This window comes from Anomaloglossus baeobatrachus, chromosome 7 (assembly GCF_048569485.1).
Source record: "Anomaloglossus baeobatrachus isolate aAnoBae1 chromosome 7, aAnoBae1.hap1, whole genome shotgun sequence".
Taxonomy (NCBI): Eukaryota; Metazoa; Chordata; class Amphibia; order Anura; family Aromobatidae; genus Anomaloglossus; species Anomaloglossus baeobatrachus.
The window spans coordinates 42,558,852-42,585,893 of NC_134359.1; the positions used below are offsets into that span (position 1 = coordinate 42,558,852).

At 48.4% G+C, this 27,042-nt stretch overlaps 1 protein-coding gene across 1 annotated transcript in view; it reads right to left on the reverse strand.

The window, feature by feature from the left end:
• The window catches only part of BAZ2B (bromodomain adjacent to zinc finger domain 2B), a 475,838-nt gene that overhangs the window by 127,058 nt on the left and 321,738 nt on the right, over positions 1-27,042 (reverse strand). The window contains exons 5-8 of the mRNA XM_075319681.1: positions 20,186-20,365; positions 12,154-12,312; positions 11,607-11,791; positions 1,780-1,965 (exon numbers count right to left, since the gene is read on the reverse strand). Coding sequence (XP_075175796.1) covers positions 1,780-1,965; positions 11,607-11,791; positions 12,154-12,312; positions 20,186-20,365 — 710 coding nt within the window. The remainder of the gene's footprint in view (positions 1-1,779; positions 1,966-11,606; positions 11,792-12,153; positions 12,313-20,185; positions 20,366-27,042) is intronic.

The following is a 27,042-nucleotide window of genomic DNA, read 5'->3' on the forward strand; positions in this document are numbered from 1 at the left end:
AGCGTTTATATCCTGATTATAGGACTGCTTAAGGACCTTTGTGACACCATGTCATGTGACCAAAGGTCTCTTAATTGCAGGAGTCTAAAGCTGAAGAGGAGACAGGCTGGTATGTACGTCTATATATGGATGGCTGGACAGACAGACAGACGATTGGAGAGTTATGTTGATGTTCCCCAATGTGATATGACTATAATTGAATAATTTATTTTTTTTTTGTTTAAGAATTAATGTGGATTAGTGTTCATGGAAAAAAAAAAAATAAGACATCCCCTGAAAATAAGCCCTAGCCCATCTTTCGGAGCAAAAATAATATAAGACCCTGTCTTATATTTAGAGAAACACGGCACTAAGTACTTCTTTAGGCCAGAGATGTTAAGACTAGTAAGCACACTTGCCTTTTTTAGATGGTTTATCCCAAATGAGAAATTTCTTCTATATGTAATATACCCACAAATATTATTATTATGCCACTTGTGAATACGTTTTCCAGTTTGGGGCTCGCTCTTGTGGTCTGTGCTGGCGGTGCAGTTGATTTGTGGAATGAAATCCACACACCTGTAGAGGGTCAAATTGGGACTATATAACTGAGTAGTTTCTCTTGTTACTTGCCGGTGCTCAATGGTCTGCTGTGTGTTAAGGACATTCTGTAACTAGCCCTGCTTACTACTAGAACTTCTCTCAGATAAGTGGTCTTTCTACCTCTGCTGTTTTTTTTCCCCTTTCTTGTTGTTTTTTCTGCTTTGAAGTAATGCTTGATTCCTATTTTGTCTGTGTGGAGTTCTTGCTGGAATGGGATCATTCTCTGCTGGGAGTGTCTGTATAGTTAGCTCCATGATTCTGCAAGGTATAGTGTTTGTCATGATTGGTATTAATTCAGTCCCTCATCTGTATTAGTGTTTTTGGATCCCAGTAACATTTGAGTGCTGATACAGTGGGGGAGAGGTTGTGTGACCTCAGGATTTTCCATATCAGAAGTGCTGGTATATATTTGGGTTTTTTACGGTTGCAGACAGTGCTCCTTCCTATCCTTCCCTATAAAGATAGTTTGGGCCTCACCTTTGCTGAATGTCTTTTCTAGCTTTGCATTGTGTTTTTCTATATCACCGTAGCCTTTACATATGGGGGGCTATCTATCTATCTTTGGGGACTGCTCCGAGGCAGGTTAGCTTTCTTATATCTCTATCTGTGAGAATATTTAGTTCTCCGGCTGTGTCGAGACGACTAGGTCATCGTAGGCTCGTCCCATGGCTACTTCTAGTTGTGTGTCAGGATTAGGTCTGCAATCCATTAAGGTTACAGCCAGTCTGTTACCATTTGGGATTACGCATTTTTTGATCCTCCTCGGTCCCTGAATCATAACAGCCACTGTTCCAGGGTTGCCAACTTGTCTTTCTATTTTTTTTTCTGGAAAACTTATTAAAAAAAATCACAGAAATCCAACATTTTTTATGCACACATTGATTATAAGTGATCCAGGTCTACAATTCTGATTAGACATCAGCTATATTCACTGTTAACTGTAAAATGATGATAATTACAGTAAACATAATCTGCATAAGTTTCTTCATCTTCAAAAAAAATCACCAATGCTTTAAATATTTCTTTACGGACAGGGTAAAAAAGTGCCTTATTTTTATGGACTGCACTGGAATTTCTGCACGGTTGGTAACCATGTACTGTCCCTAGGCAGGTCTGATCACAAACCGTGAGGTTGGTGGTTTTCCCCAAATATAATGTGTTTTATGCATTTGGAATAAGGAGTATATGTATTTGTACCTTGCTCTTTTTTTTAGTTTGTGCTTCACTCTCAGATTCGGAGTCGTCGTCATCACTCTCTTCTATGCTTTGGTCCTCTTCCTCTAAGTCATCAGAATCGCTGCTACTTGCGCCATCACTAGATGTGTCGGAGGAAGACCCAGAGTCGCTGGAACTGGAACTTTCAACAGTTTTTTTCCTTTGTTTCTGCTAAAGGAAATAATAATTTGATGTTTAAACAGAATTTTTCTAATGGTCATTGTGAGGTAAATCCTGGGATATGAAGAGGAATTATGACTAGAAGTCATAATTGCTCTCATCACTCCCTGGCAGTGCCCCCCCTCCCTTCTTGTTCTCAAATGTCCAGCATCTGTGGAGGTGTCACATCCCACTTACACCTCCAACAGCCATCTCCTCTGATATGGAGATGAGATGATGTGAGGACAATGGACCCAGGATGACTCCCTGCCGTCACCCTGTAACAAGAGTTGTATCTCATTAGCAAGGCTTGGAAGTAGCCAGACAGAACGACTCCAGTAAAAAATGGTTCATATCTCGCAAGCCATATCTCCGATAAATATGGCAACCATAAAAATGGTGTTTGCGCAGGCGGACGATGCTGGCACACCTTTTTTATGGAAGGGGGAGCTTGGGAAATACCCCAGGCGTGATATCAGCCATATGGGAACTCGTAGACAGGTCATGAGTCCCCTCGTTCTGTAGCTAAATTCATAACTGTCACAATGAGAGCATTGGCGTCCGCCTACGACGCTCCCAGGCAAAGTTATGGCCAATATCCCCTTTGCTGGATAATTCTGATCCATGCAGGGGGAGTGGCAGTGCTTCCCTGTGAGGTCACTAAGGTAGGAGGGGACCTGGATCTGCCCAGGTTGATAACCCTACTTCGGCCATTTTCCAGTGTTCTTCTGCTCGGGGGCCTGGTTGGGAAAGACCTGTGAGGGAGTTCCTGGAAACCTGGTCTACAGCGCCCCCCTGTGGCCAGACGCAACAAGGTAACTGCTGGAACTGTGTATGCCTGTTTGTAACCCATGCTTTGATTGTAACTGTACTCTGACATAACTGTATATTCTGTAGATTCCCTATTGTATATATTGTAGTTCTAGTGTGCTTTAGGCTGATTAAATTATATAATTAATCTTGGGCTGTTCTGTTATCTCGATCTTGAATCCCACGTCTGTGTGTTCGGCTAATAGTTACCGTAAATCGGTTGGTGGCAGCGAATTGTGCCAAGGATTATTGTGGGGAGGCCAGTGAGATTCGGGGAGATTTTATATATTCCGCCCGCGGAGGTCGGGGGAATATATACCTTACTCTCACCGGGGACCCTTCAATAATCGGCATAAGTAGTATAGCGGCCTCCTGGCTTATGGTCGGGCAATTCCATAATTGGCCTGACTATAAGAGGGGCGCTAGAGAGCGCGTCACGTGCTCTGTCTGTCGGTCGGGAGGTATAAAGGAGGGGTGACCCCCACTTGTTACCCCCCGATTGTGACGTACTGGTAGCCAGCGCGGGGGATTTCTGAGTGACCCCCCCGGTGGTTCGTGACATATTGGTGGCATAGCGGTGGGATCGAGATAATAGTGTGTGTGAGTGTGAGACCCATACTCCCAGACACTAAAGACTGCCTGCAGCAGCTGTGGCTGCTGGGGTCTTCAGACTAGCTCAACACTAGAGTGTCAGAGTGCAGATACTGTAAGGTGTGTGGAGGCATCAGGTGTCAGTTCTGTGTCAGTGACCAAAAGTCTGCAAGAATGGCTGATGGCACCAGGAGCAGAGCTATGCAACTGGCCAATGCTAAGGCAGGAGCCGAAGAGAGGGAGGACGGTGCTGTGGACAGCAATGAGGAGGTTGCCCACGAGTCCTCCAGGAGCTCGACGCCAGAAAACAGCTCCGCAGAGGACATTGCACAACCGGGCACTGCTGGACAAGAGGAGGAGCAGCTCACCCAAGGGTCCTCAACGAGCCAGATGCCAGCCCTCCGCTCTGCAATGGACAGTGAATCACCAGGCTCCGCAGCGGGCCGCAGATCACCACGTGCCATTCCACCGAGCCTGGGAGGCTCGGATAGCCTTCTTCAAATGGCTATGGCCCTTCTCCAGGCTGGAGACCAGGAGGGCTACAAGGGACTCCTGGCAGAGCACAGGGCAGAGCGGCAGGCAGCGCGTGATGCTGAGGCTGCGGAGCGGCAAGCAGTGCGTGAGGCTGCGGAGCGGCAAGCAGCGCGTGAAGAGCGAGAGCGAGAGCGACAGGCAGAGCGTGACTACCAGCTGCAGCTAGCTCAGCTCCGGCCCTCCTCAGCCACACGTGACCTTCAAGACACCAAACTTCCAAAGGTCCGTGTTGAGGACTTCCCAGTGCTGGAGAAGGATGGAGACTTGGACTCTTTCTTGACTGCTTTTGAACGGACTTGCTTGCAGCACCATCTGAACAAGGACCAGTGGGCCAAATACCTGACCCCCCGTTTAAGGGGTAAGGCCCTGGATGTCCTTGGGGACTTGCCTGCTGAGGCAGATCAGGGCTACGACACCATCAAGCGGGCCCTGATCCAACAGTACAACCTCACCCCGGAGTCCTACCGCAAGAAGTTCCGGAGCCTACAGAAGGGACCAAAGGACTCCTGGGCTGACCACCGGCGGGCACTTGCCCGAGCTGCCGACCACTGGACCCAAGGCCTGCAGCTTTCCACCGGACCGGAGATCCTGGACTTGTTCATCACGGAGCAACTCTTGTGGAACTGCCCTGAGGATCTCCGCCAGTTCATCCGAGACCAGAAGCCAAAGGGGTCCACGGCTACAGCTGCCCTTGCCGATGACTACACCAACAACCGGGCCCCTGAGGCCAGGAGAGCGGCCACCAGCAGCACCTGGAGAGGGGGTAAGATGAATTCTGCGACTGCCCCACCTGCCCCTAGACTGCAGGGGGTGTCCCCCTCAACTCCCCTCTCCAGGCCCGTGGCGGAACCAAGACGGTGCCACCAGTGCAACCTACCTGGACACTTCAAGGCCATGTGCCCTCAGCGTCCCAAGGCCCCGGCTCCGTCCCCGTCCCAAGGGCCGCCCAAGGTGTATTGTGTGGGTGGGGGTGGTGGTAGGTCCCTGGACAGCTTCCAACCTGTCACCGTCGGCCGGTCTGTGACCATAGGACTGCGAGACAGCGCCTCGGAGGTGACTCTGGTGCGGCCTGAGATGGTGTCCCCCCAAGACTTGATCCCTGGAAAAACCCTCGCTGTCTCCGGGATTGGAGGCATTGACCCGGCGCTGCCTGTTGCTGACATTTATGTGGACTGGGGCGCAGGGCGAGGGGTGAGGGAGGTGGGGGTAACTGATCGGATCCCTGCAAACGTGCTACTTGGGACAGATTTGGGGCAGATAACCTCCCAGTTTGGGCCCCAACCAAGGGCTGAACCTTCAGCCAGTACTGACATGACTCCTGACAATGTTAATGTGTTATCTATGAATGATGTAAGGGAGGAGGGAGTGAACTCTGATATTTCTGCTTGCATAGACACCATAGACACACACGCAGCTGCAGCTGTGACAGGAGGGGAGGGGGTCAGAGAAAGGTGTGACAATGCCTCTACAAGTAACCAGCCTGTGAGCTGGGATCTGTTGCCCTCTGCAGGGATAAGCAGAGAGCAGGGTGCTGCAGGGGGAGGACCAGTGTGTGGGGTGGGGGCTACCACAGCAAATGTGGGGTCCCCAGAGATTTCACAGCGGGGTTCTGTTGCTGCAGGAGGGGAACAGGCAGGTGAGATTGGGGCCGGTCCAGGAGCGGAAGTGCTCCCAGGTAAGATCTCGGTGCATGGTTCCCCCACAACCGGGGTGTCAGGAAGCCAGGTAGGTCTGCCTGAACCGGCGACTTGGTCAGGAACGGAGGAGGAGCAGGCACGACCCACGGTCGCAGCGGCTGTGGCCGCTGTCACCCGCAGTGGGAGTGCTGGAAGCCAAGGGGCCTCCCGGAGGTCCGATAGCTCTTCCCCTTCTGACCAAGTGGCAGCCGAGTCAGGTGGAGGCCAGGACACAGGTCCCGGGGTACTGACTGAAGATGTGACAGTCTCGTCGATTCTGGCCACATCTAGTCAGGGGTTTCAGGCAGCGTTAGAAGCTGACGACAGCCTGAAAGCTCTTAAGGAGCAGGCGGCACAGCCTCCCTCGGACTCGGACCCGGAGCGAGTGGTCTGGGACCAAGGACGGCTGTACCGGGCCACGGTCCAGCAGGGTTCACCGGAGGCGTGGCCCAGGGACCGACAGTTGGTGGTACCCTATCCGTTCCGGACGGAGTTGTTGCGGATCGCACATGAGATTCCGATGGCCGGACACCTAGGGATCGCTAAGACCAAGGCCAGGTTAAACCAGCATTTCTACTGGCCAAAAATGGGGGCCGATGTGGCTGCCTACTGCCGTTCGTGTGAAACCTGTCAGAGAGTGGGGAAGGCGGGGCCACGCCCCAAAGCCCCACTGGTATCTCTGCCCATCATCGATGAGCCTTTCAGGAGGGTGGCTGTGGATCTGGTCGGCCCGCTGGCCATCCCCAGCAGCTCCGGGAAACGCTTCATACTGACGGTAGTGGACTATGCCACCCGGTACCCAGAAGCAGTGGCCTTGTCGTCCATTCGGGCTGACAAGGTGGCCACCGCATTGCTGGAGATTTTCTCCCGAGTGGGTTTTCCCCAGGAAATGCTCACTGACCGGGGGACCCAATTCATGTCCCAGCTGATGGAGGCCCTCTGTAAGCAAGTCCAGGTGCGACATCTGGTGGCCAGCCCGTACCATCCACAGACTAATGGCCTGTGCGAGCGGTTCAATGGCACCTTAAAGCAGATGCTTAAGATGTTGGTCGACTCCCATGGGCGTGACTGGGAGCGGTATCTCCCACACCTGTTATTTGCTTACCGGGAGGTTCCACAGGCCTCAACAGGATTCTCACCGTTTGAGCTCCTGTACGGGCGACGTGTGCGGGGCCCCCTGGCTCTGGTGAAAGAGGCTTGGGAAGGGGATTTGGCCACCCCTGGAGTGTCGGTTATCGAGTATGTCATGCGCTTCCGGGACAAAATGCAGGCCTTGACGCAACTGGTACACGACAATATGGCTCAAGCCCAGGCCGATCAGAAGCGTTGGTACGACCAGAACGCTTGTGAGAGGACCTACCAAGTGGGTCAAAAGGTGTGGGTACTGGTCCCCGTACCACAGGACAAGCTTCAGGCAGCCTGGGAAGGCCCATACCTCGTGTACCAGCAGCTCAACCCTGTGACGTACCTCGGTCACCGGGTAGGTGGGGGAACGCTGAAGCCCGAGCCTGAGAAAGTGGAGGCCATCGCATCCTGGCCCACCCCCAGGACCAAGAAGCAGGTGATGTCCTTCTTGGGGACCGCTGGGTACTATAGGAGGTTTGTTCCATGCTATAGTAGCCTGGCAAAGCCCTTGACGGACCTCACCAAGAAGAAGCTGCCCTCTGCAGTCGATTGGACAGTGGACTGCGAGACAGCCTTCCGGGCCCTAAAGGACGCCCTGTCCAGCCCGCCCGTGCTACAGGCAGCCGACTTCACGCGGCCGTTTGTAGTACAGACCGACGCCAGTGACTTCGGCCTCGGTGCGGTGCTCAGCCAGGTGGACTCTGCGAGCCAAGAGCACCCAGTCTTGTACCTGAGCAGGAAGCTGTTACCAAGGGAAGTGGCCTATTCTACAATGGAGAAGGAGTGCCTGGCCATAGTGTGGGCCCTGCAGCGTCTGCAACCCTATCTATACGGGCGCCACTTCATCGTGGAGACGGACCACAATCCCCTCAGCTGGTTGCACACCGTCTCTGGGACGAATGGGCGATTGTTGCGATGGAGCCTTGCGCTCCAGCAATACGACTTCACCATTCGCCACAAAAGGGGCCGTGACCACGGTAACGCAGACGGGCTGTCCCGACAAGGAGAGGTCGCGGACGGGCGCACGGGGGAACACCGGAGTGTGCTGCCCCCTAGCGCCCTCAAAAGGGGGGAGGTGTGAGGTAAATCCTGGGATATGAAGAGGAATTATGACTAGAAGTCATAATTGCTCTCATCACTCCCTGGCAGTGCCCCCCCTCCCTTCTTGTTCTCAAATGTCCAGCATCTGTGGAGGTGTCACATCCCACTTACACCTCCAACAGCCATCTCCTCTGATATGGAGATGAGATGATGTGAGGACAATGGACCCAGGATGACTCCCTGCCGTCACCCTGTAACAAGAGTTGTATCTCATTAGCAAGGCTTGGAAGTAGCCAGACAGAACGACTCCAGTAAAAAATGGTTCATATCTCGCAAGCCATATCTCCGATAAATATGGCAACCATAAAAATGGTGTTTGCGCAGGCGGACGATGCTGGCACACCTTTTTTATGGAAGGGGGAGCTTGGGAAATACCCCAGGCGTGATATCAGCCATATGGGAACTCGTAGACAGGTCATGAGTCCCCTCGTTCTGTAGCTAAATTCATAACTGTCACAATGAGAGCATTGGCGTCCGCCTACGACGCTCCCAGGCAAAGTTATGGTCAATATCCCCTTTGCTGGATAATTCTGATCCATGCAGGGGGAGTGGCAGTGCTTCCCTGTGAGGTCACTAAGGTAGGAGGGGACCTGGATCTGCCCAGGTTGATAACCCTACTTCGGCCATTTTCCAGTGTTCTTCTGCTCGGGGGCCTGGTTGGGAAAGACCTGTGAGGGAGTTCCTGGAAACCTGGTCTACAGCGCCCCCCTGTGGCCAGACGCAACAAGGTAACTGCTGGAACTGTGTATGCCTGTTTGTAACCCATGCTTTGATTGTAACTGTACTCTGACATAACTGTATATTCTGTAGATTCCCTATTGTATATATTGTAGTTCTAGTGTGCTTTAGGCTGATTAAATTATATAATTAATCTTGGGCTGTTCTGTTATCTCGATCTTGAATCCCACGTCTGTGTGTTCGGCTAATAGTTACCGTAAATCGGTTGGTGGCAGCGAATTGTGCCAAGGATTATTGTGGGGAGGCCAGTGAGATTCGGGGAGATTTTATATATTCCGCCCGCGGAGGTCGGGGGAATATATACCTTACTCTCACCGGGGACCCTTCAATAATCGGCATAAGTAGTATAGCGGCCTCCTGGCTTATGGTCGGGCAATTCCATAATTGGCCTGACTATAAGAGGGGCGCTAGAGAGCGCGTCACGTGCTCTGTCTGTCGGTCGGGAGGTATAAAGGAGGGGTGACCCCCACTTGTTACCCCCCGATTGTGACGTACTGGTAGCCAGCGCGGGGGATTTCTGAGTGACCCCCCCGGTGGTTTGTGACAGTCATTATCAAATGTAGTCCTCAGACAGGGGTGTATGAGTGGAGGGGGGAGGAAAGGCGTCTTATAAGGCTGTGTCCCGGACACTGGATGCCAATGGGAGCACCAACAAACTACTATTCTAACATAAGACTAGGGTTGCAAGCAGCGTCAGACTGGCTACCGGAGGAAACTTCAGTAATGCCAGGCCTGGATTCAGGGACCTGCACTGCACTACGGAGCTCTCACCTGAGTTCCGGCGTGCAGCCTAGACTGTACCACGAGCGCCAAGTGATTGATTCCCCGGCGCTTGCGGCTCAGTTCATGACAGCTGCAGACAGGCCGGGCTGATCTCCGGAGTTCAGGTGAGAGCACCGGAGATCCCCCCCAGCCTGTCTGCAGTTGACATGAACTGAACCGCGAGTGCCGGGGAATCAATCACTTGGCGCTCGCGGTACAGCCTAGGCTGCATGCCGGAGCTCAGGTGAGAGCTCAGGAGAGCAATGCAGGTACCTGAATCCAGGCCTGGCATTACTGGAGATTCCTCTGGTAGCCCGTCCGACGCTGGTAGCAAGTAAGTTATTATCACCGGTGAATGAAAGTCTGAAGACAATTCTGCTTATAAGTGGCAATATACAACAGATGAGTGTAAACCAAACCCACTAATCTCAGTAGGACCCGGTGGCCGTATAATTCAGCGGTGGGGCTCAGAGTCTTCCATGACTGTTGATGTTGTAGGAACAAAATAGTCAGCATGTTGAATATCAACCTTCCAGATACTTTGTATCAGGGACGATAATACACCAACAGGGGTGTCTGTTAGCTGAATATTCCACTGTGCCTATTGGGAACACATGAACGCTCAGCCAAATGTGCATATGTATGAGATGGAGGTCAGGAGGAATACGTATTGGCTATGAAAAGTGTTATTTCCAACATTTAAAGCCAAATGGTCAGCAGGTTTTTGCTATGTAATCTGAGAGATGTATGATATACTGACAGAGGCCCTGATTCCAGCGATATATCACTTACTGAGCTGCTTGGTGCAGTTGTGATCGAACTCTGGTTTTCTTTGATGTAGATTAAGCAGACCTCGGAATGCGGAGCTGTGTATAACCCCGCCCACAACCTTGATTGGCAGCTTCCTGCATTGTCAGCAAGCTTCCAATCAGAGGTGGGGGCGGGGTTACACAGATTAGGTGGACTGCCTGGTGAGCGACACCTAGTCCTACAGTGATAATCTCCTGCTGATAAAATACGGATTGTACTAAAAGTTGCTAAGCAAGTGACACATCCCTGGAATCAGGCTCTTCACATTATGGTGCTCTCAGATTAAATAGCAAAAGCCTGCTGACAGATTTGAGGCCCCCAAATCAAATATGGACTGGCGATCATTCCTCTGTAAAATGAATGGTCGTTCGTCAGCAGGAAAATACTTATCATCTATTGCATCGGCCATGATAGATTTTTGGGCCAATGATGCAGCCACTGCTTATGATTGGGTATGTTGGACTTTTTTGTCCAATCGATCAATTGAACGATAACAAACATTCATCAGTCGGTCATCGGTTAAAACGGACAATTCTTTGCTTAAACAATACAGTAGACAATTGTTCTTTATAGCTAAAATTATGCGCTCTATCTAATGTGTATAGGAGCATTTAAAGGGAATCTGTCAGGTCCTGTATGCACACAGAACCATGAGCAGTTCTGGGTGCATATTGCTAATCCCTGCCTAACCGTCCCTGTATTTAGTAGCATAGATAAAGAGATCTTTAGAAAAAGTATTTCTAAAGACGCTTTATGATATACTAATGAGGCCAGGGACTAATCGCAAGGGCATTAGTTCCCTTGGCTAGTCGGCCCTCTTAGCATGTAAGCACTCCCCTCTAGGCGTGCTAACATGCTAATGAATGCACAGCGTCAGAGGTATGGTCGCTCTCACCTCTGCTGTCACCGCTGGTTTTCGGCATGATCAGAACATCCTCGGACTTCCGGTCATGCGCACTACACTAGTTTGAAGCCGGGAAGCGTACACCCGGCTTCATACTACGCATGACTGGAAGTTCGGGACTTCTGATCATATGCACTGAGCCGAAATCCAGCGGTGAGAGTGACCATGCCTCTGATGTTGTGCAACCATTAGCATGTTAGCACACCCACAGGGGCAGACTTAGATGCTAAGGGGGCCAACTAGTCAAGGGAACTTACACCCTTGCAACTAGTCCCTGGCCTCATTAGCATATGATAAAGGATCTTTAGAAATAGTTTTTCTAAAGATCCCTCTATCTATGCTACTATAGGCTGGGACTCCTAGGCAGGGATTAGGAATAGGCACCCACAACTGCTCTTGGTACAGTACCTAACAGGTTCCTTTTAACATTATCACCTCTAGGAAGCAATGGGTGACAACTTGCAGAACAGAGGTGGTCTGACAATATGGACCCCACCTATCCTTTCTAGCAATACCGAACCATAGGACTAAGGTCTTGGGCTCTTATCAAAATGAGCAAAAAACTGAAAGTCTGTGTAATTGATGTAAGTATAGCGAACCTTGTCTTTATTCTTTTCACTTCTGCCATCTGCTTTGCTCTGCTCCTGGCTGCTCGTGCGGCTCCCGGCTCCGGAGCTTGCGTTCTTCACTTGTCCCGGGCTGTTAGTGGTAGTGGTTGATAACACAGGGGCGCAGTTACTGGTCACTAGTGTGGGGCTACCTCCATTTATAGATCCATTCATACCTGTAGGCAAGAAATAAGCCCAAGCACAAGTGAATTAAGTAAGAAACATGCTGGAAAAAAGAAATGGAGAAAAAAAAAATCCTCAAGACACTACACAAAAGAACAAACAAATATACGGAGTGCAATTATATACCACATTGTAAGAAACAAATGAAATGTACTCAAGGCAAGCGCTAATTACATTTGTATAGCTTAACTAATAACTGTAATTAGCATACTAAAAAGTGACTGATAAAACAGCGATAATTGTAATTATATTGGATGTTTATTTCATTAAAAAACCTCAAATTATTAATCACCGAGTTCAAGGATTAACAGGAAATCAGCAACTAAGTAAGACACGTGCACATTTTATGTCGTACCCTTCTCGGTTCCTCCACGGTTATTTTTCACAGCGCTCCGTAGATGAAAGGACGAGTCATGGTTTTGGGATGGGGCGGTAAATATGGGTGGGATTCCAAGCAACGGGGGAAAGAAAGCAGCGCGGGTGTGTGGGTCGGCCGCTCTCCACCATTCTGCACCTCGAAAAAAATGAAAGCTTCTAGTTACATATTTTATATGGACATCATAGATAAGGCATATCTGGCTTATAAATATGTGTCACGTGGTGTAATATGGTAACTTGGGGGATGGGCGCCTAAACTGGCCCTCAAACTAGGGGACCCTAAGCTGATCCTTGTTCCAGAGGTACGCCTGATGGTGGCGAGGTCTGGACCGACAGCGTGACCCTAACTCCTGAAAAGCCCTGGTCTAACACCCCCGGCCAGGAGAGGCCTGGGACAGGAGAAATATATCTAACAAATAGCAACAAACAAAGGAAACCAAAGCTCAAACTCACAGCAAGCACAGACAGAGGAAAAGACAATATGTGCTCAGGGAGAAATAAAGTACAGGGAGGAAATAAACAAACAACAAGGATATTTCCACCACAAACACCAAATAGCATACAACAAATCACCAAAGCTGGATCAAATGCACAGGACCGATGTCGCTGGAGCAAGCTAGAGCTATAATGGGTATGGGACATCAGGTTCCACCATCTGTTATGGGGTGGAGGCGGCTGTGATAGGTCTTCCATAACCTGTGCTCACAGCAGCAATTCACAGTTTAGTAAGAATTAACTTCCGCTGACTGGACACCAGAGAAAACAAAACCGGGCATTACAGCTGAGCAGCTTAAATGCACCAGGGGACGTGTCAGACTCTGCAGTGTCATGACCAGGACGGTATCTGCCGCTGTGGTTTCTCCCAGCTCCGGCCTGGTCATGTCAGGGGTAATTTCTCTCTGCCTCGTTCTGGTTTCCGGGACGCTATATCTGGGTTCTGCACCTCCTGGTTCAGTGCCAGTGATAGTCTATGTCTCATAGTGTGTGTAGCTGGCTATGTTGAGGTACCCAGTCTGTCCTGCCGTGCACCCTCTCCCGCCTAACCTGTGTCTTTCTGTCCTCTCCCAGCCCCGTCTTGCTTGTCATACCTTTGTTTGTAGTTTGGACTTCCCGGTATTTGACTTGCGCTCCTATCCCTAACTTTGCTCTGTCTCTCCCTTCAACTTCTTCTATTACCGTTCAGCTCCTGACCCCTTTGCTTTCTTCTGACTGAGTTTGTTCACCCCTCGTACATTGATTTGACTTCCCGTTACTGACTCGGCTCTCTGACTACTCTGCTGCCACCTTGTGGTGACTTTCCTGTACTACTCCAGGTGACGTCTTAGTACAACGTGACATTACTCTGCTGCCACCTTGTGGTGACTCCGCTGTGCTACTCCGGGCCACGTCTTAGTGCAAAGTGACATGCAGTGTGAACAGAGTCTGAAGACACCAAGCCACCTGGTGAGTTAAGAGCGGAACACCGCATGACAATAAGTCATGAGTCTCTTCATGACCCGCGAAAACTTGAGACTGCTATCGACTAGACTTTTAGAAACACGGTCCATTACTTTATCCCTGAGCGATGACTGAAAGACGCGCGAGTCAGAAAATTCCCATGGAGCGGGTGTGATGACTTGGCATGTTTTATTTTATTATTACATCAAAGTAAGTTTCCTGCTGATATTCCAGGAATGGCGGCATTGTAATGGCTTGTGATTTGTGACACTCTAATAGAGCCTGAGTGCTTTTCTATGCAGAATGTGGACAGAGAGATCACAAGTTTCCATAATAATTTTTTTTGTGTGCTGAAATAGGCCGGCAATGACTGCAGATCAGGGTCTCGGGTATTAGACAAGACGCCTCTGAGGCTTTCTCTACGTATAAAGGAGGAGAACGGTATAGGGCATAGATTCAGCCATTGTACAAAGCCTATTAGGACGAGGCTGTAGATTACAGTATATACAATGGCTCCCTAAAGGCTAGTATATACTCAATGATTTCAAATGTCTTTGGAGAACCGCAGTAACAAGTACCATTCATTTTCTCCAAAGAGGACGAAATAAGTAGCAACAACAGCTGGAGATTTGATAGCTTCAGAGATTGTATGTGTAAAACCTCTGGGGTGCCCACGGCACAACATAATATGCCCTCCGAGGTGGAACAACATCTCCGTGTATAACTAAACTTTCTCTATATAACTTATCAAACTAAAATAAGCTGTCTCAGAGGAAGCCAGAAAAAGACTTCTCCCGGGTAACCCACACTAGAATATTCATGCTCCTCACAACAATCGAGACGCCTTCTGATTCCAAGGAGGAAGGGTACGTTACGAGTTTTGCATCGATGTGCCGAGCTCTGCTTGTATAATATGGAGCAAGTAATTCTGTCTAATAAACCCTATTGAGGAAAACCATCACTTTTCGTAAAAAAAAAAAAAAAACAAAAGCGCCAATTTGTAGTAGACTTTAGTTGGCCATTCCTGACATCTATCTATGTAAGGCTACTTTCACACATCCGGATTTTTGCTCTGCGGCACAATACGGCGTTGTGCAGAAAAACCGCAACCGGCTTTTGTAACGCCGGTTGCGGGTTTTTTTGCATAGACTTACATTAGTGCCGTATTGTGCCACAGGGGCTTGCGTTCGGTCCGGTTTTTGCCGCATGCGGCAGATTTAGCCGATGCCGCGGCCGGATCGAACGTTCCCTGCAACGTTTTTTGCTCCGGAAAAAACACCGCATCGCGCCTCATCCGGCCGCTGCGGCGCATTTTTCAATGCATACCTATGGAGGCCGGATGCGGCGCGATGCGGAAAAAAACACATCCGCTCGCCGCATGCGGTTTTTTCCACTGCGCATGCTCAGTAGCATGCCGCAACCGGAAAAAAACGGACGGGCCGCATGTAAAAACTTATGCAAAGGATGCGGTGTTTTCGCTGCATCCGTTGCATAGTTTTCACAGCCGGATTGAGCCGCAGTGCTCAAACCGGATGTGTGAAAGTACCCTAAGCCAGGTTTCCTAAAGTAACTGCTACCTGCACCAATGCCGAAATAAGCAGATTTACTACTGAGAAAGATCTTGGGATCTCTTGACACCCGAAATATACCAAAGATTTATCTACCAAAGCGACACAAGCGATGTGAATCTCTGTAAGACTTCCGATTAATAGTGCCACACAGAGAGTTTTTCTTTCAAACTTCGTCGACTGTCATGGTGACTTCAGGATCTGTTCAGACTACTGATTCTAAAGGGGGCTTTACACGGTAGCGATATTGCTAGCAATTTGTAGCGATAGCGAGCGTGTAAGTACCCGCCCCCGTCGCGCATGCGATTGTTTGTGATCGCTGCCGTAGCGAACATTATCGCTACGGAGGTCACACATACTTACCTGGTCGACGGCGGCGCTGTGACTGCTGAACAATCTCTCCTTCAAGGGGGAGGGACGTTCGGCATCACAGCGACGTCACCGCAACATCACTAAGTGGCCGGCCAATCAAAGCGGAGGAGCGGAGATGAGCAGGACGTAACATCCCGCCCACCTCCTTCCTTCCGCATTGTGGCCGGCGGCAGGTAAGGGGACGTTCCTCGCTCCTGCGGTGTCACACATAGCGATGTGTGCTGCCACATGAGCGATGAACCACCTGGATAAACAACCCTTACCGATTTTTGAGTTTGGGACGACCTCTCCATGGTGAACGATTTTCACCATTTTTGAGGTCACTTAAGGTCACTGGTCAGTGTCACACGCTGCGATATCGTTAATGACGCCGGATGTGCGTCACTAACAACTTGACCCCGACGACAAACCATTAACGATATTGTAGTGTGTAAAGCCCCCTTTAGGGGTACTTTGCACGTTGCGACATTGCTACTGCGATATCGTCGAGATCAAATCGAAAATGACGCACATCCGGCGCCAGTAACGATGTCGCAACGTGTAAAGCCTAGATGCACCGATAAACGATCGCAAAAGCGTCGAAAATCGATGATCTGTGTAGTGTCGGTCATTTCCATAATTTCGCTGCAGCGACAGATACGATATTGTTCCTCGTTCCTGCGGCAGCACACATCGCTGTGTATGAAGCCGCAGGAGCGAGGAACATCTCCTTACCTGCGTCCAGCCTGCAATGAGGAAGGAAGGAGGTGGGCGGGATGTTTACATCCCGCTCATCTCCGCTCCTCCGCTTCTATTGTCCGGCTGCCGTGTGACGTCGCTGTGACGCCGCACAACCCGCCCCCTTAGGAAGGAGGCGGGTCGCCGGCCAGAGCGACGTCGCAGGGCAGGTAAGTGCGTGTGAAGCTGCCGTAGCGATAATGTTCGCTACGGCAGCTATCACAAGATATGACATGTGTGACGGGGGTGGGGACTATCGCGCTCGGCATCGCTACAATCGGCTAGCGATGTCGCAGCGTGCAAAGTACCCCTTACACTTCGCCCAATAACATCTTTGGTGTCTGTGATCAGCACAGGCAGACTTGAGCGTCAACCTACAGAGTTGAAGTTCATTGGCAGGCTAACAAGAGTTAATATATGCTAGTCTGCTTGTTAGTCTCCTTTGATCACATGGTGAGGGGGAGCCAATCACATCTACTCCCCTCTTATATATGCTGGCTAAATCCTTCCTTCTATGCCAGCCATAGTTTATCTTAGCTGGTCTGGTGATTGTGGTACATGTTGCTGAGTGTTGTTATGGAGCTAACCCTTGTTGTCTTTTTGTTGTTACCATACTGCTCTTGCTTTTCTCCGGAGTTTCTCATGGTCTATGTATGTGTGAGTGGGCACTGTGTCAGAGTTTTAGTTTTCTTTTGTCTTTTTCTGTGTTTCCATCTCACTTCTGCCCCTTCCTTTCCTGGTGGGAGGAGGGAATCATATTAGTTCTGGTCAGGAGCATATCCAGGCACGCGACTCAGGCACCTCCACCATCAGGCGTAACCGTGCAGTTAGTGATAGCCTAGCTACCTCTATCGTTAGGGACAGCACAGGAGCCCCTGTCCCTTTGTTATTCTACAGTCATATTGTGACAAATAGATGCAAGTTTTGTAAGCTACAGGGGAAACTGAATCACATTTTTTACGTTTAATTAAAGACCCCCAGTAAAAGCGTGAACATGTTGATTTCAGTAGTAGTGGCTGACCACTTCATGTGTTAGGGGATCTCCTGATTCTCCCCATCATCCTTTTATTATAAGGAGGATCAGGCATGTTGAATTTAAATACCCAAAGTCTTTGTTCCTGTTGCTAGAGAAGTTTGACAGCTGCTTCTCCAGTCTTCCCATTGAGAACTCATGCATGCTCCTCCTCATTGAGCGTGCATATGTAGGTGAGGTCGATAGAGATAGCCCTTTGTATTACAGTCAGCAGACATTGACTTCCATTTCATAACATATGCAGTGCTCTAAAGGGCTGACAGAGTACCCTGCACCCTTGGATAAGAGGGTGACAGGCAGCGTTTTATGCAGACCCTGAATTTACAGTTTAGCAAGCACTGCAGGGCTATGGGCTCCCAGGAGATTCACAAATGGCTGGTCCATCCTTAGTGCTATAACATTGTAATATAGCAATATGTCCTCTGCTACAATTTAACCAAACGCTCATTTCTTGACTACCCCCGTATTCGTGAACGGCCAAGCTTTCATTAGTTTTTGAAGCAATAAGTGGCTTCTAAGTATCTCTAGGTGGCAACTTATCTCCTTGGAGGACAAATGGATCTCGCATTGAAATTCTACAAACCTGATTTTTCCCCAACTTTTGATAGTCAGAAGGTACGTGGCCTATAGTGTAGAGCGTTGGCCAAAATCCACGTGTTTGACCCACTATGCCTTTAGACCCTTTCGAAAGCATTTACCACCAGTATACCTATTTTAAGCCATTTGTATCTACAGTTGGGTAAGGCTGATGGATAATGTGGCCTCATTTACAATCAATTTCCAGTTTTCACATACAGCAGATTTGTTGCAAAACTTTCTGCTACTATTTCAATACTTTAAATTGGGGTTTGCAGAAATCGATGCCCCTGCTGCAGAAACAAACTCCATCCAACAAATCTGCCGCACGTGGATTGACGCCCTAAGCAGATTTACGATCCAGAAATATGAGAAAGCTGGATGACAACATCCGCGGGAGCAGCCATGGTGGCCTATTGAAATATAATAACAGTACATGTTTTTTTTCTTTTATTTATGGATATTTTTTCTCATCTTCTGCACATTCTGTTTTCCTGTCATATAAGATTATGAAATTGTCAGGTTGCATTTTATGTACATGTATAAATCTATTGGGCACGGAGCGTTATTGGCATGCTAGCAGAAAATGGAAGACAGGTAGGATGACAATGAGCAGCGGGAACACAACAGGTTCACGTCTGGCTGCTTCGTGCTGACTGGCATCGCTCTGTAGGCGCTCATTTAAAATCAGAGCTGCAGGAGCTGAAAGCACCAACTCCTTGTATTATTTCCTACGACAGCAGATTAACAAAGTCGACTAAGCAGGTAAACTACGCTCTGTGTACAGACCTCCACCCATTAGTAGGATTTGCATTGTGCTATTAAAAATGAGAAATCAAAAAGAGATAATTGATGTGACAAATACAATATAATATTAGTAGCCCATTGAATATATTTCTCCATCACCTGTGAGTGATATTATTGAGAAGTGTAAGGAATCGCAGCATCGCAGCCACAAAGAGGAGACCCCGTAACGTTACAGAGCCAAGTGGTGAGGAGCAGAGGGCAGAAGTCACCACAGCTCTGCTAACCCCATCACTAAATTCGCGGGGCGTCTCATGGCTGAGCAGCTGCAGCCGTACATCACCAGGCACAAATGCCGAACGTCGGATGGAGTGGTGTAAAGTCACCACCACTGGATCCTGTTGGATGTCACTTTTTTCCTTTTGTAATAAAATCACAAGCATTCCACAGACTTGTTCCTTCTTTCTATACTGTGTGCCAGAATTTAATTCTATATTGAGACTATTTTTCTTCTGTGCACCAGGATCTAGCAGTTGAGCCGAGCTTACTCTATTCTTGCTGTGTTCTGTGCAGTGACAAATCCGGCTTCTAATGCCACATCAGACTGGACGAAAAGTAACATGCTCTGCTGACCATCACTGCAAAGTCTAGACCTCCTTTGGTAACATCAACACAAAGATTGCGCCCGCCGGAACCTTCATTATCGAGCAGCTGCAGCCGTATATCACCAGACACAATGCCGAGCACTGGATGGAGAGGTGTAAAGTCACCACCACTGGACTCTGGAGGAGACGTGTTCTGTGCAATGACAGATCCCGCTTCTAATGCCACACCAGACTGGAGGAAAAGTAACCAATGCTCTGCTGACCATCACTACAAACTCTAGACCTCCTCTGGTAACATCAACACAAATATTGCGCTAGTCAGGACCTTCATGGCCAAGAAGCTGTAGCCGTACATAACCAGGCACAATGCCGAGCATCATATGGAATGGTAAAGCTGCCACTACTGCACTCTCTAGGTGACGCGTTCTGTACAGTTACAGATCTCACTTCTAAATGCCAGTCTGGAAGAAAAGTAACCAACGCTCAGCTGACCATCACTGCAGAGTCTAGACCTCCTCTGGAAACATCAGCACAAACCCTACGGCCACCGGGAGCTTCATAGCTGATCAGCTGCAGCCGTACATCACCAGGTACAATGCCAAGCGTCCGATGGAATGGTGTAAAGTAACCACCACTGGACTCTAGATGAGACCTGTTCTGTGCAGTGATAGATCCCGATTATAAAATGCCTCATCTGGTTGGTGTTTCACATCACAACAATGATGACCCTTTAGGCCTAGAAATCAGAAAAGGCATTGGGCATCTGAACAGCTAAGAGAAAGTTTGCAGGGCTCTGGACCCTTAAACTGGCTGCTAGACCAGGGTTCTGCAAATCTGTTTGCTAAACACTACTATAAGAAAGCCAGTAAACTATTATTTTTTTTTTTTAGAATGCAGGAGGAAAGAAAATCTGGAGGAAACTGATGCAAACATGCAGTAATTAGTGTCAGTCTTTACCTGGGAAAGGTGCTAAATGTGGATGTGCTGCTAAGGCTGTGGGTGCACCAAGCGTTCCCAAACCACCAAATTCGGAATGTCCTGAGCTGGCTGCGTGCAGACCAAAGACTGGGTGGCTGATCATTGGAAAGGCACTGGACAGATTGAACGGCTGATCTCCAGAAGCTCTGAACAAGTGTCCTAGAAAAGTAGAAGGACAAATACACATCAATTAATAGAATCTCAAACAAACAGATTTCAGATGGGTTTCCTAATAATTATCAGACGGTCTGCTTGAGTGACCATTCATACATAGTGATCTTCACCTGTCATGAAACCAATGCACACTTTCAAATATGTCAAATGGCACCAATATTTTGCAAAATGGCCAATTACCTTGTGTCAAAACAACTGCAACTCACAAGAGGAACATGTATGTTTTTGTCACATGGCAATCAGATTTACAGAAAAAAATAAAAAACATGCCATTCAGTGAATGTGAAAGTACCGTAATATACTTGGATTGGCTTGTATAAGAAAATTCTGGCTAATCAGAAAACTACGGAACCTTGTGGATTTATCCATTTTAAACATTTATTCATGTTCATACTTTGTCATATTTACTTGAATTATGGCAAAAAATTACATATAAACCAGAAATGATAAAAGAAATTTTGCAAGACCCTGGTTCATTGGCCACGTCAGTGGTTGGTGGTTACCAACCATAGGTCAAATGTCCTCCTACCTGCCCGAATCTCCGGCACCTTTTCGTCATCGTGACACATGCATAACATTGGGCTTGGCCTACCAAGCAGAAGAGGCACCGGGTTTTCCGGCAGGTAGTAGGTGGATTTCAAAACTAAAAGGAACGGCACGGACGATCAACGAGGATCCTGCAAATCCTTTTGATCATCTTTATTCTATACTGATGCGATAATAGATCATTTTTGGAAATAAAGGAGCTGGTCACCAACAGAGGCCAAGTACACGTGAGTATATATATATATATAAAAAAAAAAAAGTCCAATTTTTAGCCAGAACAAACAGATGATTTTTCATCTCTATTGTTATCCGCTTTTATACATCAGATGTGAATAATATTTACAAAACTAACAACAATTTGCTATGTTAACAATTACAATATATCAGTAAAAATTGGTTCCTTTATGGTCCGATTTTTTTTCTGTGCACCCATAGACTTGAATAGGAGAGTCTCATCCGAAATACGGAGAAGACTGGTGGATGCGGATATTCAGTTCATTGAAAAATACGGAAATCTGAAAACCGATGGTCTGAGTGTTGGAAATTTTTTCCATGGTCAGCACTCAAAATTTCCACGAAGTGACAGTATGGAGAAGATGGAGATATTTTTTTTCTCCATCTTCTCCTCATCAGGATCACACTCTGATCATAGATCATAGTTTGATCAGTGTAATTTGCATAATTGACCCGATTCTCTCAGATTTAAGAATCTACAGCCATCTGCACCCAGCCTAAAGCGGGCTTTACACGTTACAATATCGTTAATGTTTTATCGTCGGAGTCACGGTGTTTGTGACGCACATCCGGCATCATTAACGATATCGCAGTGTGTGACACTTATGTGCGACCTAAAACGATAGCAAAAGCGGCAAAAATCGTTTGCCGCGGAGAGGTCGTCCTAAAACAAAAAATCGTTTACCTCTCATTATCAATGTTGTTCCTCGTTCCTGCGGCAGCACACATCGCTATGTGTGACACCGCAGGAGCGACGTAAATCTCCTACCTGCCTCCACCGGCAATGAGGAAGGAAGGAGGTGGGCGGGATGTTACGGCGGCTCATCTCCTCCCCTCCGCTTCTATTGGATGCCTGCCGTGTAATGTCGCTGTGACGCCGAACGACCCGCCCCCTTAGAAAGGAGGCGGGTCGCTGGCCAGAGCGACGTCGCAGGACAGGTAAGTCCGTGTGACGGGGGTAAGCGAGGTTGTGCGGCACGGGCAGCGATTTGCCCGTGTCGCTCAACCGACGGGGGCGGGTACCATCGCTTGCGATCTCGCTAGCGAGATCGCAGCATGTAAAGCCCGCTTTATACTGTATATGTACAGTGGGTACGGAAAATATTCAGACCCCTTTAAATTTTTCACTCTTTGTTTCATTGCAGCCATTTGGTAAATTCAAAAAAAGTAAAGAAAAACGCAAGACAAGAACACAGCCATATCTGTGTGTACGCTTAATAACACAGACACTACACTCGTAGAAAGACTTTCCGCAATATTAGAAAATAGGTATACAATGCTTAAAGAAAACAGGCTTGTAATCTGCAGATTTAATAGGATTAAACATTCATCGTCTTGAATGCACGCCAAGTGTGCTGAGGTTATAGTTTATTATATAATATGCCAGATAAGCATGCTGGGAATTGAAGCTCATTGTCTAAAATGCTAAAGTAAAATGCTTGCACGGCATGCCGAATGGAGCAGGTTACAAGATGAAGAAGAGCTGTAGGCTACTTATATTTCATTTTATATTCCTTATGCCGTTTTATGGAAAACTATGAATTTTCTGCTCCCGTGGGATTGCTATAAACCTCAGAGTGACCTACAAATATATTCTAGTATGCTGGGACTTGTAGTCCCATCATACTTAATCAGCCACTTAGAAATATGCTGTAAGAGATTTCATAAGATTGTTCCCATGATTCCTCTCTGCAGAGCATCTTGCAGAATAGAAGATGCTCTGCTGCATTTTCCTGAATTACATTCCTGACAGGTACACGATTCCTCTGTGTAGAGCATCTTGCCTTTGGAGATGCTCTGCTGCGCTTTCCTGAGATACTGAGATAACTGCTTGATTAACAGCGCATGATTCCATGTTGGTGCTGATTACTCAGGTGTTCCTCCTTACTGGTAATTGCTTAGGTTTCTTACTAAGCATGCTCACCCAGAACTTTGCCAGTTGTATTTTCTGGTTCTGCTGTTGTGCGGTTGTCTCTGCTAGTGTTCTGATCTTTGTCTTCTGACCCCGGATTGTTATTTGACTTTTCTCTGCCCGTTGCCTGTTCCGTCGTGTCCTCCTGCCTTCTCACCTAGGACCGTTACTTGACCATGTCTCTGTTTTCTCCCTGAACCTATTACATGCTCTCCTGGATTTCTGACCCTCGGATATTGACCTGACTACGCCTCCGTTTACTCCTTGTGCTCATACGTGTCCTCCCGTTACCAGACCCCGGCTTTCCTAACTACTCTTCCGTCCATTCTGCTTGTAAGTAGTGACTGCATCACAATTGTAAGTAATCTCCTGTGGCCCCATGAGGCTCAGGTCGCCACAGGGTACAGCATTCCACTTAGCGTGTGGTGCTGATCAAGGATCCAAAGGAGGTCGGTGCCGGTTTCATCATATACAACCACATACACACAAGGGTTGCCCCTTCCCCACTGGGGACTGGGCTTGGGTCAGGTACCAAAGGGGTTGCCAGCAGTGTGGCATTTACAGGATGCCATCACAACAGGGGCCCCAATCCACTAGTTTAGGACCTGGGTAGGGGGAGGATCGGCCACCAGGGGGAGTTAGGAGTCACACACAGACAGTTTTACGAGAGTTCTCCAGCAGGAGTGACAGTGAGCAATCATCTTTCCCGGTAGCTCCTGTGGGACATAGGAGTTTAACGGTCGCTGTGGAGGATACCATGTCAGTTCTCCCGGGACCAGCGCTGTTCAGGGTGCAGCACCCTAGGGTGGTGTAATTCCACATTGCACCACCAGATTCTGCCGGACGGAGGAGTTCCATGCTTCTCCGACCACACAAGTTTCCAGAGCCAAGTGGCACCTAGGATTCCTTGGCCTCGATCACGGTCAGACTCAAGGGGATCTACGCTACTGGCATAGGGGACAGTACTCTACCTAGTACAGAAGGGACTTTAAGTGCTTCAGGCAACAGGGGACCACACTAAAAAGCTCAGTGAGGAAGATCCCGCAGACTACTGGACTGGTTCTGACCTCCCACGGATCCGGGATCGACCTAAGCCCACCACGGCAGTGACCATTGTGACCGGGCTGGCAGCTGAAGTTGTGAGTAAACTACACCCTGAACCCGCAGAGACTGTGTTGGCTCGTTCCTTACCGACGCCGACGCCCAGCGCTTAGGCGCCAACCGCCATTACCTTCCCTCTTCATCTGCTCGCTCCGCCTGTGGGGAGCGACACCATCCCGGCTGCTCTAACACCTGCCCCAGAGTGGAATCCTGCAGCGGCACCATACCACAGGTGGCGTCACGACAAACTCTCCCCAAATACCCCGATTCCCCCACTTTTTACTGCACACCTTGAGGAAACGGAACCGGGCAAGGCCACCTCGTGACATCGCCTGACCCGACCCGAAACAGCCCGGCGACGAGTAGGTTAACCACCTGCCCCATGTGGCACTACACTCCCATCCATGTGGGTCAGACCTTAGACTTCCAGCAATTCCAGGAATGAGGCTCCTTGAGAAATGGGCTCTGTAGAACCCCGTCTGGAATGGAGCGGAGGTTCACATAGTAATCTGATGTGTTAGCATTGAGTAGTCACACACTGACTACACAAGCACACATGCAAATTAGCCCAGAAGTGCACTGGGGGCGTGTCCCTCTAAGTACTTGGACACACCCCAATGCACTTCCTGGCTAATTTACATGTGGCTTCAAAGCTTGAGTCTCATTTTTATCGTTGCAGTAGGACCCAGATATATCTCTAATACAGAATTAGATTGTCCTGTAAATTCTCCTTATTATGGATGGTACCTTCCAGAAATGAATGGTGCGACATTACCATATTTCCCAAACAGATCGGTTTCCTTAAATCTGTTCCCTAAGTTGTAGCTCTTGGACACCAGGGACAAAGTCTGTTCCAGGTCTCCCACCTACCATGTAAAAATTAAAAAAAGACTAAAAGATAAAAATTCATATTATTTCCGTTTTTTTTTTTTTCCTTTTTGCTTGTCTTCTTCTGTTAATTTCCCAGCGGCTTTTATGGCTTGTCTAGACAGAGGTCTTTGCATAGGCTGAATCCTTACAAAACAACAAGACTAATTATACCATGGACTCTTAATACTTGTGTCCATCTGCCCACGGTACAGAGTATTACCGATAATGCTAGTTATACATTTATGGTGACAAAGAAAATACCTACTTAACTTTCCTAGCAATTAGCTTTCATCTTCGCTGTATTCCTGTAAAGCTCGCTCTTCTGCTATAATTTATAGTTTGCAAAACAGATAAAACATCCTCAGGAAATGGAACAATAAGACAGCGCGGCACAAAAACGGCTTCAGCAAGATGCCACGCTGCAAAACCTGAAACAGCGGCGGAATATTTTGCAGATATAATAAATTGAGTGGATTTGTGATACCGAATATAATCCCAGAAAACATAAAAAGAAACATTTTGAGAAAGGACAGTGATAGACTGCGGTCCAGCTGTAGGGAGACATGCAATTCTGTGATATCCCTTAAAGGGATTGTGCAGTACACAAGTCATTAATATCAGAGCGCGGGGTCCGACACCTGCAAGCACCTACTGATCAGCTGGTTACAGCAAAGAACAAATTCTTCAGAGTATGGAGCTGTGCTGTTCCAGCAGTGTGGAGCTGTGCTGTTCCAGCAGTCCGGAGCTGTGCTGTTCCAGCAGTCCGGAGCTGTGCTGTTCCAGCAGTCCGGAGCTGTGCTGTTCCAGCAGTCCGGAGCTGTGCTGTTCCAGCAGTACCAAGCTGTGTTGTTCCAGCAGTCCGGAGCTGTGCTGTTCCAGCAGTCCGGAGCAGTGCTGTTCCAGCAGTACTGAGCTGTGCTGTTCCAGCAGTACTGAGCTGTGCTGTTCCAGCAATACTGAGCTGTGCTGTTCCATCAATACTGAGCTGTGCTGTTCCATCAGTACGGAGCTGTTCTGCTCCAGCAGTACGGAGCTGTGCTGTTCCAGCAGTATGGAGCTGTGCTGTTCCATCATATTTGGCCATAGTGGAAGCTGTAAACTGCTGATCAGCGGAGGTGCTAGGCCTCAGATCCGCACCCATCTGATATTGATAATGTATACAACAGGGTAGGTCAACAATACATAAGTCATGGACAACTCCTTTAAGAGTGTAGGTAAACCTAGCAGGTTATCTTAGTAATAAATAAGTAATCAGGAAAGACTAATTAAAAGTTGTTTTTTTTCAGTGCCACTCACTAGCCTATATCTGGTAAAGCTGCTCACTCTTCAACTGATGAAGACTCAACCGCGCTAAACAAATGGCTGTTGGTTGAATGATGCGTCTATCAGCCAACAGCAGTCTCAGCCAACTCTCGCTGTGCCAAGCCCTCCAGTGCCCTCTATGAGAAAGCCACCAGATCACACCTTAGGCCCCTTTCACACATCAGGTTTTTGTAGTCAGTCACAATCCGTCGAATTTTGGAAAAAAAAAAAAAAACGGATCCGGCGACTGATGCTGCTAGATCCGTTTTTTTCTCATTGACTTGTATTAGCGACGGATGGCCTTGTGACGCCCCTGGACTATCAGGTCGTCACAGGGTATTGCACAATCTGCCCTTCTGTACAATATCCACCTCCTTCTTGGTTATGGGTCCCAAACTATATGGTGTTGCCTACAATAGCTAATAAAATCCTAGGTACACTCTGCACCACACCCACCAGACACACCAGTGGCTGACCTGAGTGGAATAGGGTCACCCACTTGGGGGGGGGGTTGGTTAAGGGGAGGTCAGGAGTGTCAGGAGTAGGAGAAGAACTAGTTTGGAAGTGACGGAGAGTGGAGGTTAGGAGCAGGGTTCGTAGGAACTGTCTAGGTAGCAGATAGTGGTCTGTGCATGGAACTGTTGAGGAGGACAGCCGGCAGCCTTGTACCATCACAGGGCTGGGACCAGGGCATGAC